General features: G+C 42.5%; 1 protein-coding gene across 1 annotated transcript; it reads right to left on the bottom strand.

Annotated features, from left to right (window-relative positions):
* Positions 1-9,368: 9,368 nt before the first annotated feature.
* Positions 9,369-15,266, bottom strand: LOC109767435 (E3 ubiquitin protein ligase DRIP2). Its single transcript, XM_020326192.4, has 7 exons — positions 14,762-15,266; positions 12,994-13,093; positions 11,638-11,959; positions 11,101-11,495; positions 10,948-10,998; positions 10,122-10,194; positions 9,369-9,851 (listed from the first exon to the last, which is right to left on the bottom strand). Exons 1-7 carry the CDS (start codon positions 15,072-15,074, stop codon positions 9,687-9,689), a joined length of 1,419 nt encoding a protein of 472 aa, XP_020181781.1. The 5' UTR covers positions 15,075-15,266; the 3' UTR covers positions 9,369-9,686.
* Positions 15,267-15,522: the final 256 nt, after the last annotated feature.

Below are 15,522 nucleotides of genomic sequence, written 5' to 3'. Positions count from 1 at the left end.
GAATGAAGCGTACAAGGAATTGCTCGGGGTAGTGGTAGACGACGACGTCTGGCGTGAGCGCCCTGATCTTGTTAGCGATGAGAGCGGCCACCTCGTCGGTGGTGGCAGTCTGGTCCCGGTCGAACCACGCCACCGCCCCATGGGACTCGAGCAGCGCCACCTCCAGCTGCATCGACGCGGTGTTGTGGATGATGGAGAACACCTCCGGGCGAACAGAGTGGTCTCCGGTCCAGGTCGGAGCAGGGGCTTGAGCAGGGAGAGCCATGGCAGAGCTCAGGGGCGGAGGCGGCGGCAGCGTTGTGGCAGCGGCCAGCGGGCGAGCCGGGGGCGATGGCCTTTCGGCGCTGGGAGCGCCTGGACGGAGGTGAGGGCGCGGCCTGTAGGAGCAGCCACGAGCCCAGTGGCCGGAGCGGAAGCACCGCCGGCAGGTGACTGGGTTGAGGCAGCGAGCAGCACGGTGACGCGAGGAGAGGCAGTGAAAACAGAGGCCTTTTATCCACGCAGGAGGGGGCGGGCACGCAGTTAAAGCCCCGGCAGGAGCGGGAGAGGCCGGAGGGTGCGGCCGACGATGCCTGACCTCCACCCAGGGCTCCGTCCTCTCCGCCTCGAGCCCCGTGGCCGGCGCGCCGCGCGAGAGTGAATGCGCTGCCGTCCCATCGAGTGCCGCCGTCCCATCCTGAGCCGCGGGCGGCCAAAAGCAGTCAAGCCATCCCGCGATGCCCCGGCCATCAATGCCTGCCGAGCTGGCCGAGCAGCACCCAACAGCCGCATTGATGGTGGGTGGGGGGAGACCAGCGTTGCCCAGCATCTCGGGAGGGGTCTCCAGGACACATGCAAGGTCGTCCACAGCGCCCAACGGGCGCCCAGGTGGCGGAGGGGGCGGCGTGGCGATACCCCAATCCAGATCGGCGGCCGCCCGGTCTGAGGCCGCGGGGCGCTGCAGGGCAGGAAACTCCCAGACCAGCGCAGGGGAGGGGCGGTGGTGCCCGGCCAGGAGCGTAGGGTGCAGGAGGACTGAGGTGGCCGACGGCGCCGGAGTGAGCGCCGCCGGTATGGGCCAGTGTGTCGTAGGGAGGGAGGGGTCGGGAGCGGACATAGTCCGTCAGTATCGTATAGGGGGTCCTTTTTAAGAGCACCATAGCCGCTCAATTAATTGCACGTTATACCATTTACTGTAGCACTTTGATTCTTGAATTATTTGAAAAAACATTTCCTTAATGTAAACAAAAAACTGTCGAAATCATTAATTAAGGAGTACTCGTTGCAAAGAACACTCAACTTTCCTAGGTCGGAACAAGTGGCGCACATGCAGCGCGCCACTTGTCGCAACCCGGAAGTTTTCCTTTTTTTCGTAGATTCGTTTATTCAAAACGTTTTATCTCTTAAGCTGTGCGTCCAAATCTCGAACCGTTTTCAGCATTGGATTCCTCGAGATCTTCAAAACTAGATCCCATGTTGATAGGTTTTGACGAACTTTTTTTCACAAAAAAACCGGACGAAAAAGCCGAACGGGGAGCACGGTTTTTTCCCTTTTCGAAAGAGGCACGCCCGTGCCTCTCGCGAAATCACAACCGTGCCTCTTGTGGAAAAAAAACTGTGACTCTCGTGGAAGGAAAAAAACAGAAAACGCATTTTTTTCGTTTCCGAGAGGCACAGCCGTGACTCTCGCGAAAGCACAACCGTGCCTCTCGCGAAAGCAAAATCGTGACTCCCGCGAAAGAGAAAAAAACAGAAAACGCGTATTTTTCCCTTTCCGAGAGGCACGGCCGTGACTCTCACGAAAGCAAAACCGTGACTCTGGCGAAAAAAACAGAAAACGTCCTGTTTCCGAAAGGCACGGCCGTGACTCTCGCTAAAGCACAACCGTGCCTCTCGCGGAAGAAGTACCGTGACTTTCACGAAAGAAAAAAAAACGCGTTTTTTTCGTTCTAAACATTTTTTTTGAATTTTTTTTGATCGAAAAACTAAGGAAGACCGGAGGAAAACCAAAATGTCGAAAAAACCCAAAATAAAACCGTTTAAAAAGCCGAAAACGTGTGCGGAAAAATAAAATAAAAAATAAAATCCAGAGGGAGCGTCCAGAGCACGACACGTGACGAATGGCTGAGAGCGCCACGCCAAGTGGCGCTGATCGTTGCGAGGCTCCCGAAGGAGGGCTCGTTAACTAATTGCTGTCAAAAACTGTAAGTGCACAGATTTTTCACTGTGTTACGCTAATGGGCCGGCCCAGATGGAGTCGCGGCTGTGCGTCCGCTCGGCAATTCGCCGCAGCAAGCGGCGCATAGGAACTCCCGTCTGAGAGCGCCGGTTTTGATTACTGGCGCTCGAAGGTGCAGCTATTGGGCCGGCCTAGCGTTACTTCGTTCACTCCCGGGCAGCACGGAAAAAATAACCCAAAAAGCAGCGAACTGGAGGATCGAACTCGGGCCATGATTGTTAGTACGTACGAGTATGGCTAACCACCACAGCCACTTAGATCTAGCGACTACTTACAGGGGGTCCTTTTTAAGAGCACCATAGCCGCTCAATTAATTGCACGTTATACCATTTATTGTAGCACTTTGACTCTTGAATTATTTGAAAAAACATTTCCTTAATGTAAACAAAAAACTGTAAGTTCACAGATTTAAAAAAAAGTTCGTGTATTGAGATAAAAAGCATGAATACCAAAAAAGCCCATGAATTCAAAGAGTTCTTGAAAATGAAAAAGTACACTAATTTTGGAAAAGTTCATCAATTTGAAAAAACATCCATCAAGTTTGAAAAATGTTCACGAACTTTTTTGAAAAAATATCTCAAAGTTTGAATTTGAAAAAACAAATCATCAAATTTGAAAAGTTTCATCAAAATGAAAAAAGTTCATTGAATTTCAAATAAGTTCATCAAGTTGGGAAAAAAGCTCATCGATTTTTCAAAAAAAAATGAATTTAAAAAAATCATTGAATTTGAAAAAGGTTCATTGTGTTCGGAAAAAGTTCATCGAATTTGCAATAAGTTCATCAAATTTGAGAAAGTTAATCGAGTCTGAGAAAAATCGTCAAATTCGAAAAAAGTTCATTAAATTTCAAAAAAGCTCATCAAATTTGAAATAAGTTCATTGAATTTGAAGAAAAAAATCATCGAATTTGAAATTAGTTTATCGAATTTGAAAAAAATTCATTGAATTTGAGAAAAAATCATCAAATTGAAAAACAAATCATCAAATTTGTAATAAGTTCATCAAATTTGAGAAAAGTTCATCGAGTTTGAGAAAAAATCATCAAATTCGAAAAAAGTTCATCAAATTCGAATTCAAAAAAAGTTCATTGAATTTGTAAAAATTTCATCAAATTTCAAATAGTGTTCATAGGTTTTTGAAAAATAGTTCACGCATTTAGCAAAAGTGAAAAGAAAAAAGAATGAACTGGACCTTTCAAAAAAGAGAGAAAAGAAGGAAAAAAAGGAGGAAAGAACAAAAGAGCAAAGAAGATGCAAATAATCGCATCAGATGTCTATGGCTGGTTGGTTACTGCGTCGTAGAATAAGTGAAGACGCCGCGGGTCCGAATCCCTCTCACGCGTGTTGCTTTTTGGTGGAATAAAGCTGGAAAAAAAGGGTAGGTGGGCCGAGCCCAAGTCGCTTGAGGGGTATGCGCCCGATTACGAAATGGCTGTAAACGGGAGCTGAGGGCGCCGTTTAGGAATTACCGCTCATATGTGCCGCTCTCTGCGGCAGGTTGTCGCCCGCACGCACAGGCGGATCCTCTATTGGGCCGGCCCATGAAGCTAGCAGCGGGCTATAGAGCAAGCTTGTAGCACTGTACAAAATAGAAACCTACCAGTCCAGCTAGCCAGCGTTAATGCTACAAAGCAGCGCTAAAACTTAAAGAACACATTACAGCACAGTCCAGAATATTTTTAAAATTTCCAAAGCAAAACATCTTTCTCTGAAAAAAAATTTGGAAGTTTTATGAAACGGGTTCACCTCTCAAATTTGTTACCAAATTAATAAAATGATACTTCAAATTCCAACGCAAACATTTTTCCAAAACAGGAACATTAAAAATTCCAACAAAACCAATAGAAACATTTTTGAAAGTTGGCAAACCATTTTTTTCCTTGTCCTAAATAATTTCGAAAACACAAATATTTCGAAATTTCAGAACAATTTCTGAAAAGGTGGAACATATTTTCAAACTCCCAATAAAAATTGAAGACACGAATATTTTTTCAAATTGGCGAACAATTTTTGAAAGGGGCACATTTTTCAAAACCTTGGAAAAAAGAGATTGTGAACATTTAAAGATGTTTCTGAATTTTTTTGGAAACAGGACAATTTTTGAAATTCGTAAACAATGTTTGAAAAATACAAACATTTTATGAATTTATGAAGAAAAGTCCAAAAATACAAATGTCTTTTGAAATTCGGAACAATTTTTCAAATTTCTGAACAACTTTTGGAAAAGGTGAACATTGTTTCAAACTCCCAAAAACAATCAAAGACGCGAACATTTTTTTTTTAATTTGCAAACAATTTTTACAATTGAATCTTTTTTCGAAATCTTGAAAAAAAGGTTTCGATTAAAGAAAAAATATGATTTTTTTCCAAACAAAAACAATTGTTGAACAACATTTAAAAAATAGGAAGATTTTATAATTTATGAACAAAATTTGAAAATTCGATTTTTTTCAAAAAATTTAGAAGATTTTTTGAAAACGTGACAAACAAACTGAAAAATAAGAAAAAACGAACAACGAAAAGGAAAAATAAATAGTAATAGAAAATGAAGAAAGGAAACAGAAACAGAAAAAAAGGAAACAAAAACTGGAAAAGGAAAAGGAAAAACGAAAAATACAAAACAAGAAACGGAAAACCAGAAAAAAAATATATAAAGAAAAACCGGTTCATGGCCTTCTAGAAGGCTCCAAAAACCGGTTGAAAGAGGTGCTATGCTACGCTAAAATAGGCCGGCCCATCACAGACCGCTCACCTTGCTCGGGTGTGCGTTTGGTTGACAGTTTGCCGCAACGAGTAGCAGATAGGATTTTCCTATCTTAATGGGTTTGGAGCTGCATAAACTGACCTATCCTTTCTTTGCTATTCTCTGAACATAGTTCTGCATTCAGCTTTGCTGCTGAGTTATGCTCACTTGTGGTTGGGGCGCCACCTTGTGGCGCCGCTTAAGATGAAGTTGTGCGCATATTTTTATTTAGAAAAATACATAGAGTCCTCGCCTCCGTCTAAAAAAATATCTCAGAAAAAAATCTTCATCTTCATCTAAAAAAAAGTAAAAAAAAAATACCACCGCAACCAATCAGCGAGTATCACTTTGCATAACCCTCCATTTAAAAAATATCAGAAGTCCTCGTCTTCATTTAAAAACAAGTACATTTAAAAAATAATCCACATCTTCATCTAAAAAAAATACCAAAAGATTTCTCACCGCGGCCAACCAGCTTGCGCCACATGGCATAGCTGGTTGGCCGCCCTTCACGCGTAGCTTAATGGGTTTAATGTTGTTTTTCTTATCTTCTTGGCATACGCTGCAATTGTTAGTGTAAGAGGTTTATGGGGAATTCTCTTTCTACACGACTACACTAGATATGTTCCTTTTTCCTTCCAAAAGGTATTTTGAGCATCTACAGCTGGACTTCACAAATTTGACCCTTACGTCCACACAGGCGTGTCTGCGAACATTCTTATCGTTTGCAGCTGCCCCCTCATATCCGGTCCTGAAATCCATGCACTACCTAGATCATCAGCAAAACAATCATAGAAAGAAACAAACATAGATAAAATTCGCGCACATAGCAAAAGTTCATCGCCAGACATGTACAACAGGACCAAAAGAGGCAATTCATCACCGAACACTAGATAGGATACTAGAATTAAACAGAGGGGCGCCGAACTTCACCATTTCTGCGCCGGGCCCTTGCGGTCACCAGAGCGGCATTAGTTGTCCTCCGTGAAGGTGTCCGCGGTTGGAGGGGTGTCGTCGTTGTCCATGCTCTTCGCACCGCTGTCATTGGAGGAGGGTGAGATGAAGCCTGCGAGACGGCGGGCGGCACAGTGCTGCTCCTACGCCATCTAGATCGCTTTCGCGTCGCCGGCCACCCTCTTCGTAGCCTGCTCGGACTCCTCGATGCTGAGCCAGAGCGCTTTCGCGATCTTGCGGCAAAATATGCTAACTAGATTATTGACTCTAGTGCAAGTGGGAGACTGTTGAAAATATACCCTAGAGGCAATAGTAGTGTATTATTATGTTTCCATATTCATAATTAATAGTTTATATTCTATGTTATAACTGCTATGATCCTGGAATATGCGATTCAGTGAAAAACTCATATGCGCGTGTGGAATATTAGACGGTAAAACATTATCCCCAGTCTCGCCTCTAACACTAGCTCAAGTGTTATTCGTGATCATGTTTTCCAGATCTTAGGATATTGTTAAATGTATGAGTTTCTATCTGTTTCCACGCCCTTTTCTTGAGAGTCCTAAAACAACATTGAGAATATGACATTGAAAGAACGATCATATTAAATCGACCCAAACTTGTTTGTTATATTTTGAGGTAATATCGTCAGAAGTCAATTGTTATAACACGGAGTGTTAACGTGTGCTTAAGTTTCTTAGACCATGAGAGTATTGTAGTCACTTCTTACAGTACAGAGGACTTTGGGGCTGCTCAAACGTCATTTGTAACACGGTAATCATAAGGACAACTTACAGGTTCATCGGAAAGCTTGACAAGGGACTAGATAGCTCAAGAGTGAGATTTGCTCCTCCGACGATGGAGAGATATTCTTATAGCCCTCTCGGTGTTATGGCATCCATCATCGTCTGGCCATACATAGGTGACTAAGTCACAGGGATGCCGGAACATGTCAACGAGAAAGAAGAACGAAACTGGTAACCAAGAGACTGGTATAGTGAGCATGTGTACGACTCAAGAGGATACCAATATATCTCACATCGGGTTTTATAAAGTATCGTGAAGCAAAGGGAATGGCACATGATAACCAAAGGTTCACTCGATATTCATGTACTCATAGGGATCGATACGGATGTGCATGTTCCGCTATCGGTCATTGAACGAAAGGGGTTTTGTTCATGTCTATGTTTTACCAAACCTGCACGGTCACAAGTATAAGGTAATCATGATTTATTGAGTGTTAGTAGGACAGGAGTAATGAAAAATATTTATGAGATAGTTTTATTAATATTCAAAATAGTTTCAAGAGGAACCAGAAGCGTTTCAGGGTCACCGGGAGGGTTTCGGAGTTTACCGGGCAATACAGATAATATGTGGGCGGAAAATGTTTCCGGAGATGTTAAATTAATAATAAAAGGCTCAAATAATAGTTAAGAGGTTTTTATATTTAATTAAATATCAATGGGCCTTAGAAGGCCAAGTGGTGGAAAGATATTGGGCCACTTGGGCCCACTAGTGGAGGCGCCCCTTAGCTTCTTGGAGGAAGGCCGAATTGGCGAAATCACCAATTGAGAAGTACTCCTTCCAAAGACCACTTCCACCTTCCCAGGCCATGATAAGTGGCGTGCTGCATGTGCGTCACTTGTCACAACATGTGAGTTTTCCCCTTTTTTAGATCCATTTATTCAAATCGATTTATCTCTTAAACCGTGCATCCAAATCCTGAACCGCTTTTGCCGTTGATTCCTCACGTCAAGATCTTCAAAACTAGATCCATGTTGGTAGGTTTTGACGAACTTTTTCTTCATGAAAAAACTGGATCGGGAGCACTTTTTTTCCTTTCCGAAAGCCGTTTCCGAGAGACACGGCCGTGCCTCTCGCAAAAGCAAAACTGTGCCTCTCGAGAAAGCAAGATTATGCCTCTCGAGGAAAAAAAACAGAAAACACTTTTTTTCGTTTTCGAGAGGCACGGCCGTGCCTCTCACGGAAGGAAAAAAACGTGTTTTTTTCATTTTCGAGAGGCCTCTCGCGGAAGCAAAACAGTGCCTCTCGTGAAAAAAATACGTTTTTTCTCATTTCCGAAAGGCACGGCCGTGCCTCTCACGGAAGCGAAACCATGTCTCTTGCGGAAGCAAAACCATGCCTTTCAAAAAAGAAAAAAAGATGAAAACATGTTTTTTCGCGTAAAAAAATTTATATTTTTTTGTCCAAAAGCTAAGAAAGACTGGCGAAAAGCCAAAAACACCCGGGGAAAACCCCATCTAAAAAGCCAAAAACGTGTCAAAAAATTCATAAGGAAGCGTCTAAAGCGTGACACGTGAGGGTGGCGCGCTCTCAGCCCATCCCCAACTGACCCTTGGGGAGGTTGGGAACGAGCGCTCTTTACTTAGTTGCTCTCCTGAATTGGAGGGGAACTCCCCCTCCTTGGCCGACCAAGGGGGAAGGCATCCTTTCCCCCTTGTGGCGCCCCCTCCCCTCTCTGCCAACATATATATACTAGTGGTTTTGGCCACTTTTGATACACAAGTTTTGGAGCCTCCTCTAGTTTTCTATTTCTAGTTGGTCCTAGTTGATCAATTTGAGCTAGACCTAGATTCTCTAACATCATAATTAGAAGTCCAGTGTCATTCTAATCTCCTCTCTCTAATTCTCCGACGACTATAAGTTCTGGACGGTGAAGTGCTGCCGGATCGTGAAGACCGTACGCTTGCAACTCGTAGGGAGGCCGTGTTTTTGACCTTCCGATCGAGGGACTGTTCGTGGGATCGTTCATCTATAGTTCAACGAACTCCAAGTATGATTTACACTGACGCGTATTCTTCCGCTGCAACTCAGAGTCAGTAACGATCTGATTCAAACCATTTATCGCATCTTCATAGTGTTTCTGGTGATTGTAGGGTGATTTCTTTTTTTGTTTTCTACTACTTTTCTCAACACTAACAGCATTCCATACTTTCATATGTTCACAAAAGGGTAGCAAAAAAGTTTTTGAACATGGAGTTTCCTCACTTGGGTGCATATGCACCTAGGGCAAACAATAGGGAAAAAGTTCAAAAAAATATCAACTGTTTTTGAAAACAACACTGTTGAATGTTTTACCAAGATGCAAAATTTTGTGGTGAAAAAACCATTCGTGAAGGTCTGGGCAAAACCACGAAAATGATGTTCCCAAAATTGCAACTTTTTGAAAGCACTTTGTAACGTTAATTTTGTTTTTCTGTCCAGACCTCCACAGATGTTTTTTCATCACGAAACTTTGCATGTTAGTAAAACATTCAACAATGTTTATCTAAAAAAAAATCAGAAACTTTCAAAAGGTGTAATACTCCAGTGGAAGCGACGAGGCACGAACCAAACTAAACCATCAGCCATTGGCATGACGCTCCGGTGCAACGAAACTTTCAGCCCACGAAGCAGCCGAGCACTGCAACCATTCACCCCTTCCACACGAAGGTTGAAACATATCATCACTTTATCCAGCCTCAACATAAGTCAACTTTCGCCAAGTTTAGAACAACAACAAATTTCATCTGTATATAACAGGGGTATAAAACGAACTAGGGGAACAACCAGTACGAATAAACCCTAAGAGAATCCAACAGCATCAGATCAAGACCAACAAGGTGGGCTAGCTGCAGAACGAGCCAGCCGCATTCTTTTCAGTATATGTCGACTGGGAGAGAGAACCCTTTCATCTTTCGAGGACCTCTTCCCAGGGCAAGGCGCAACCCTCCTGGCGCATCAGGCGATCGCCGGGCACAACATGGTGCGCTCAAGACTTTGGCCGCCCATAGGTTATCACCATCACATACTCTCCCCCAGAGGAGCCTACCGACGTCTGTAAATGGCGCGACGGGCCAACCCTCAGCCACCTATCCATCAGGTTGTGCACCGGTTGTATGGGGTTTATTGACTGCCCACAGCAGCTCAGTTCAACCTGTAAACACCAAGATCAGGTACTGTTCAGACAAGCTGTGGTTCTGGGCTCAAGAAGAATAGACTTAGATGCATAGCTATAGCAGCAGTAAGGTGATAAGAAATGCTGGTAAACATCAGGTGAGTTTGGACTTCTACTTCTAAGATGAAACTTCTAAATTTAAGAGCAAGCCAAAGCTGATTCCACTTTACAATAATGTGTGTTCTTCTACAAATAACGCTCATAGTTTTGGACAACTCGTAAAACATTAAGCAAAGGTAGAAGTCTCACCTCAGACTCACTTCCAAGACTGAGCTTCTGCATAATATACCTTTGGATGGATGATGCGGCTATACTTCCATCTCTATCATTAGAAAATGCATTAGCCACAACCGAAGAAACTGAAAGACGTATAGATGCAACATAACATAAACAACTGTGATTGCAACAATAAAAATTCAAGTGACCGCACCTACAAGGGGGGAGACTAATCAAACTATGTAAGTTGACTTTTCTATTTTGTTGTATTTTACTTTAATATATGCCAAAAAAGTTAGGTGCGTATTTACAGGAGAAATTTTGAAGCTCACTTGACTTCTCAGCCAAGTTACTTACACATTTTGTACAAACGGACTAAAGTGATCAGCAGGTGGCAAAGAACAACTTAACAAGCTTATAAGTTGTGACAACTGCATTACTACAAGACCATAAAGGAACAAGCTTAGATGTGCAGATATGCTTATCTCCAAATCTAAGCCCCTTCCATGTGCCCCCTTCTATGAGCTAGACAAAATCCACAATTATGAACTGATCACCAATTTCCACTGGAAGGATACATACTTTGAAACTGAAACTAAATAAGATTTTGCAAATGAATTCATACTTGCATGGTACCATCGCCTAAGACCATGGCATAGTATCTCTGGACATAGTTTTCTTCTATCCAAGTTATTAGCATTCTTTCCTTGGTATTTTACAGTTTTCATGCTATTCCATTAGAAAGATACCATATAAGTTCAATAACCAAGTGCCAAGAGCATCCATTTAAAATGTGGATTTAAAGAACTATTGTGATAGATAAGATCATCAGCAGCAGAGCTGAGGAACATGAGCTTACTTTATTCTCAAATAATGGGCAGGTATCTGTGGCAAAGGTGGGACACCTTTCCTGAAAATATTTGAATGACGGAAGATCAAGGGGGAGGCGGGAGACACCTAAGATAATGTTTTCACTGAATTGAAGATAACTGATACTATAATCTTGACTTACTGCTCAAACGAGGCAATCAATGAGAACCATACGGGGTTCAGTGCCCTACTATTCTGGGCCTTCTGGCTAGCTGCAGCAACAGAGGTTGCATTCTTCGCCCGGCCAGTCCCTTTCTTTTTAAGCATTACTGGCTGTGGAGCATCTTTCTTGTCATCTTGAAATCTGGTCTTTCGTAGATTCTCCACAGGCTTCTCTTTGCTAGCATGTTCACTACTAGGAGATCCATTGGGCTGATCTCCCTTAACAGATGGACTTGACCTGAAGGACTTTGTTTTGCTTGCAGCCTCTACAAGACAGTTTAGAGGTTTCCATAGATCTGCCTTGTCCAAGTCCTTATCATCACCTGCTTTATCTTTATTAGAGTTATGACTTGACGTTTCTGCAATTGATGATGCCTGCAAATAATAACGTCAAATCACTGCTACTGATGACATGATGCACTAAATATACGTAGTTCATGCAAAACACAACAGCAAAGTAAGAAAAAATGTTAAAAAGCACATGGTTCAGTCAGGATGCTACAGCCCTTTTTTTTACCTTTCTTCTTGTTTGAGGCACTTTGCTCAAGCTGTCCAGCAAGCTTAAATTATCAGGATGCTTATTGGCGCTACCATTATCCCTTTCTACAGGATCAAGGATAGGACCAAGGCCACGTAATGCAGCGGCAGCCTTCCTAGTAACGGCTCTTGTTCGGCGCCCAGTCAAACCCGTTGTGATTCGAGGTGTGTCAACCACCAATGAAGAGATAGACCTCTCTTTCCTTTTAATAGGCAGTGTAACTGGAGATTCTTTAGCACCGATCTTATTTCTTTTCAATGGGAAAATTTTTGACCTCACGTCTTGTTTATTGTGATCAGCCCTAAAATCAAGATAACAGAAATGAATAGAAGAAAAAGCACAAGTTTAGAATGTAAAATAGCATTCACCATAATAAAATCCCCCAATTCAGAAGAGCTACATGATAAAGTCCCGATCCTAGCGGGAAAATGAGGGAAACAGATACTCAATTTAAAGTCAGTAAACATTACATACTCGGTCTCATAGATCCCTATAGAATTCTATAAAAATATATCTAAAATGACCTCACAAAAAGCAAATCCAGAAAAATAAACTATGCAAACAGCACTAGTATTTTAGACGAAAAGCAATTCATTACTACAGAAAGAGTTGCATCTTGCCAGTATACAGATCAATATAAATGGTTTTCTCCATGAACAAATGCTTGAGAAAAGATCTTGAAACAGAGGTATAATGACAGCAAAGTTTTGGTATTAGTAACACTTAAAATGATGTCAGTTATTGAAAACATAAATGCTGCCAGATATGAAGAACACTGGAGGTCAACTGTGGATACATATATTTATAAGCAATTTTTATATCAAGCTTAGTGGAATATTCTGTTCCACAATGCATTCTCATAGTAGGAACCTTAGACGGAAGTATATTTCTAACATCATATAAGATGGTTCGCCAAATTGCAGATGTACAGTTCATTGGAGTGTAACAATCCCAGAAGGATGCTCAGAAAGCTTATATATATGTATATTCCAGCTTATTCAGAAAGCTGGGTAACTCGTTTGTACTGCAGATTTTCTGATTCTATGCTTATACTGCTATTGACTACCTTCAACCTGTAGTTCATTCCAACTATCTGTTTGATGATTTAAGATCAAAAGTTAACTCTAACATCTTTTTATACAATGGAAATAGATGCTAACAGTAATCAATCAAGAGAACTTAGCAGTGAAGTAAAAAAAAGACAGCGCAAATAAACATGTATTATGACACTAAAAACGTAAAAGAACATTTGATAAAGCAAACAATCTAACAGAACAAAAGTTTAACTTCATACAGTGTCTCCCACCCAAAAATATAAGATCAGGAGAAGAATACCTAAGCTTCTCAATTGGGGCGCAGCCGAGATCAATTTTACATACTGGACAATGGTCACACTCTTCATCATTAAGCTTCTTATAGATACACTTTCTACAAACTGCATAATGCCAAGAAAAAAGTTCAAAATAGTGAGGACTCAAGATGTGTGGATTTCATAGCATTGGTGCTTCCTTATAAAGGGGTAAAGAAACTGCAGCGTGAAAATTCCTTTCTATAGAAAACACAAAGAATGCTCTTTAGTGTTTGTACATCATGGAAGAAAATCATGCATGCAAATGAATGAAAACCTGACTCTAGCCTTGACCATATAGCATAAAATTCCCCAAAACTGTTACAATTAAGCAAAGGAGGTCGATCGACAAAAAATATCATTAACAATGTTTTTATAACAAAAAATTGGATAGAAGAAACATTGTAGTAAACTCTTGTATCCTACAGATTTAAGCAAAGCAACAAGATGTGCAAGTTTTTTTTTCAGAAGTTAAAATGGAGATAATATTTCTATCAACCAATTTGGAACTGTTATTTACTTGACAACCACACATGCCAATCTCAAAACAAAACAAGAAAAATAAAATAAACTAGGAGGAGGTACACAATAGATCAAAACCACCTATCTTTCCTCCCAGTTACCAATATGCCATTAACAAACTAACTACCGTACTTTTTAGTATCAGATATATATATCAAAATGAGGTGTCTTCCAAGAAGCTTATTTTAGAACAAAGCTACAATTGGCTAGATAAAATGGTGATGTAGCCATAAGAGATTTTACAACAAGGAGACAGAGCTCAAATGATAGTCACACCCTAACCAAAATAAAGTAAAAGGAAACATTGTAGCAATAGATGTGACTGTGATAGATCATGTTCATGTATCATTTTACTGCAAGGATTTAAAGCTTGAATCATCTGCCCAAGAGATACCAATTTCACTCCTAACATCTAACCAAAGTGACAATGAAATAATTACAAACACCAGAAACAAATCAAGATTGACAATATCTCAAGGGCACACACGATATGAACAACTACAATTACTGAATTCATGCATGCATAATAGTTAGATAGCTTGAAAATATTTACACAACGGTGATTCCACATTGGGGACCCCAAAACAATGTGTACTGTTCCACCAATTACAGGCCAACATTGCAAGAACCCCACGTGCAAAACAAAAACAATAGGCTAAAATCATCATTCCAATCTCTTACAGCATTAGTATAAATCATGAATTCGAGCTAGATGCTATCTCAGACCAGAGCACGGCAAGGTAATATAACATCATGAATAGTAGCAATGGGGAACTAAACAACTATCCAAACAAGATTATACGCACCAAAGCAGTTGACAGATTTGCACAAAGATAACAAATCTACGTAAATCCATCCGTTGAACCGCAGATTGAATCTATAAGCATGGAAGTTACGAAACGAACACGAGGAACGAGTCCCCCAGATTGACGTGCAATCAAGAGGCGCACCCGCGACACGAGCATAACGCCAGAACTCGAAGCGCGCAAGAACAATGAACAATGCAAGAACCATGTAGGGGATGGCAATACAGCATCCCCGGATCAGGGAATGGCGGGCTCGACGCAACCAAAACCGACGTCGCCGACGGCCGAATCCGGAGCCCCAAGAACGCGTCGAATCGCCGCCGCAATGCTCGACACCGCGGGAATCTTTGTAAAGATTTAAGCCTTCGATGCTACCGGCGGCGGCGGCGGCGCCGTACTAGTTGCAGCGGTGGAGCGGGGTACTCACATGTGTGAAGGCACTCGGAGATGGTGGTGGCGTTGCGGAGCAGGCGGTGGCAGAGCTGGCACGTCATGCAGCGCGCGAGCTGCTCCCGCTTCACCATCACCACCCCGCTCCCCTCCACGGCCACGGGCCGCCGCCGCGGTCGCCCCCGCCCCCTCTTCACTCCCCTATCCGCCTGCGCCTCCGCCACCTTCACAGCATCCTCCTTCGCCTGCTCCCCGTCAGCCTCCTCCATCACCTCCACCTCAGCCACCGCCGCCGCCGCCGACATCGGTGTGTCCTCCGGCGGGGCCGGCGATGCGGGCCCGCTCTGCATGGCGTGGGGCCCCAGCGCAGCTAGCGCCACATGCTGCGGGGGCGCAAAAGCAGGGACTTTCTACCCGCCGCCTCTCCCCTGAGCGTTGAAATGGGAGGAGAGATCGAAGAAGAGGAGGACGCCGACGAGGTGGAGAAGGGAGTTGAATATGAGAGAGAGAGAGAGAAATAAGTATTTTTGCGTATTAATCGAGGGAAGGGGGAAGGAGAAGAAACGGAGGACGGATGGAGAAGCCAGAGAGGTTATTGCGTTGGTTTTATGTACATATTGAAATTGGTTTTCTATCCTTGCTTTTGTACTATTTTTTTCATTTGCTTTCCTTATCTTTTGCTGTATAAAACACAATAAGTCTGTATATCCATTTTTTAGGGGGTGTATATGCATATTTGTGTCGCAATATATATGATGACAAAAATGTGATGTGGTAAGGTTACCGAACGTTTCTTTT

Source organism: Aegilops tauschii, chromosome 5 (genome assembly GCF_002575655.3).
Source record: "Aegilops tauschii subsp. strangulata cultivar AL8/78 chromosome 5, Aet v6.0, whole genome shotgun sequence".
NCBI classification, from domain to species: Eukaryota; Viridiplantae; Streptophyta; class Magnoliopsida; order Poales; family Poaceae; genus Aegilops; species Aegilops tauschii.
Note: the sequence above shows the minus strand (reverse complement) of the source record. Positions and strands in the feature narration are given on the sequence as shown.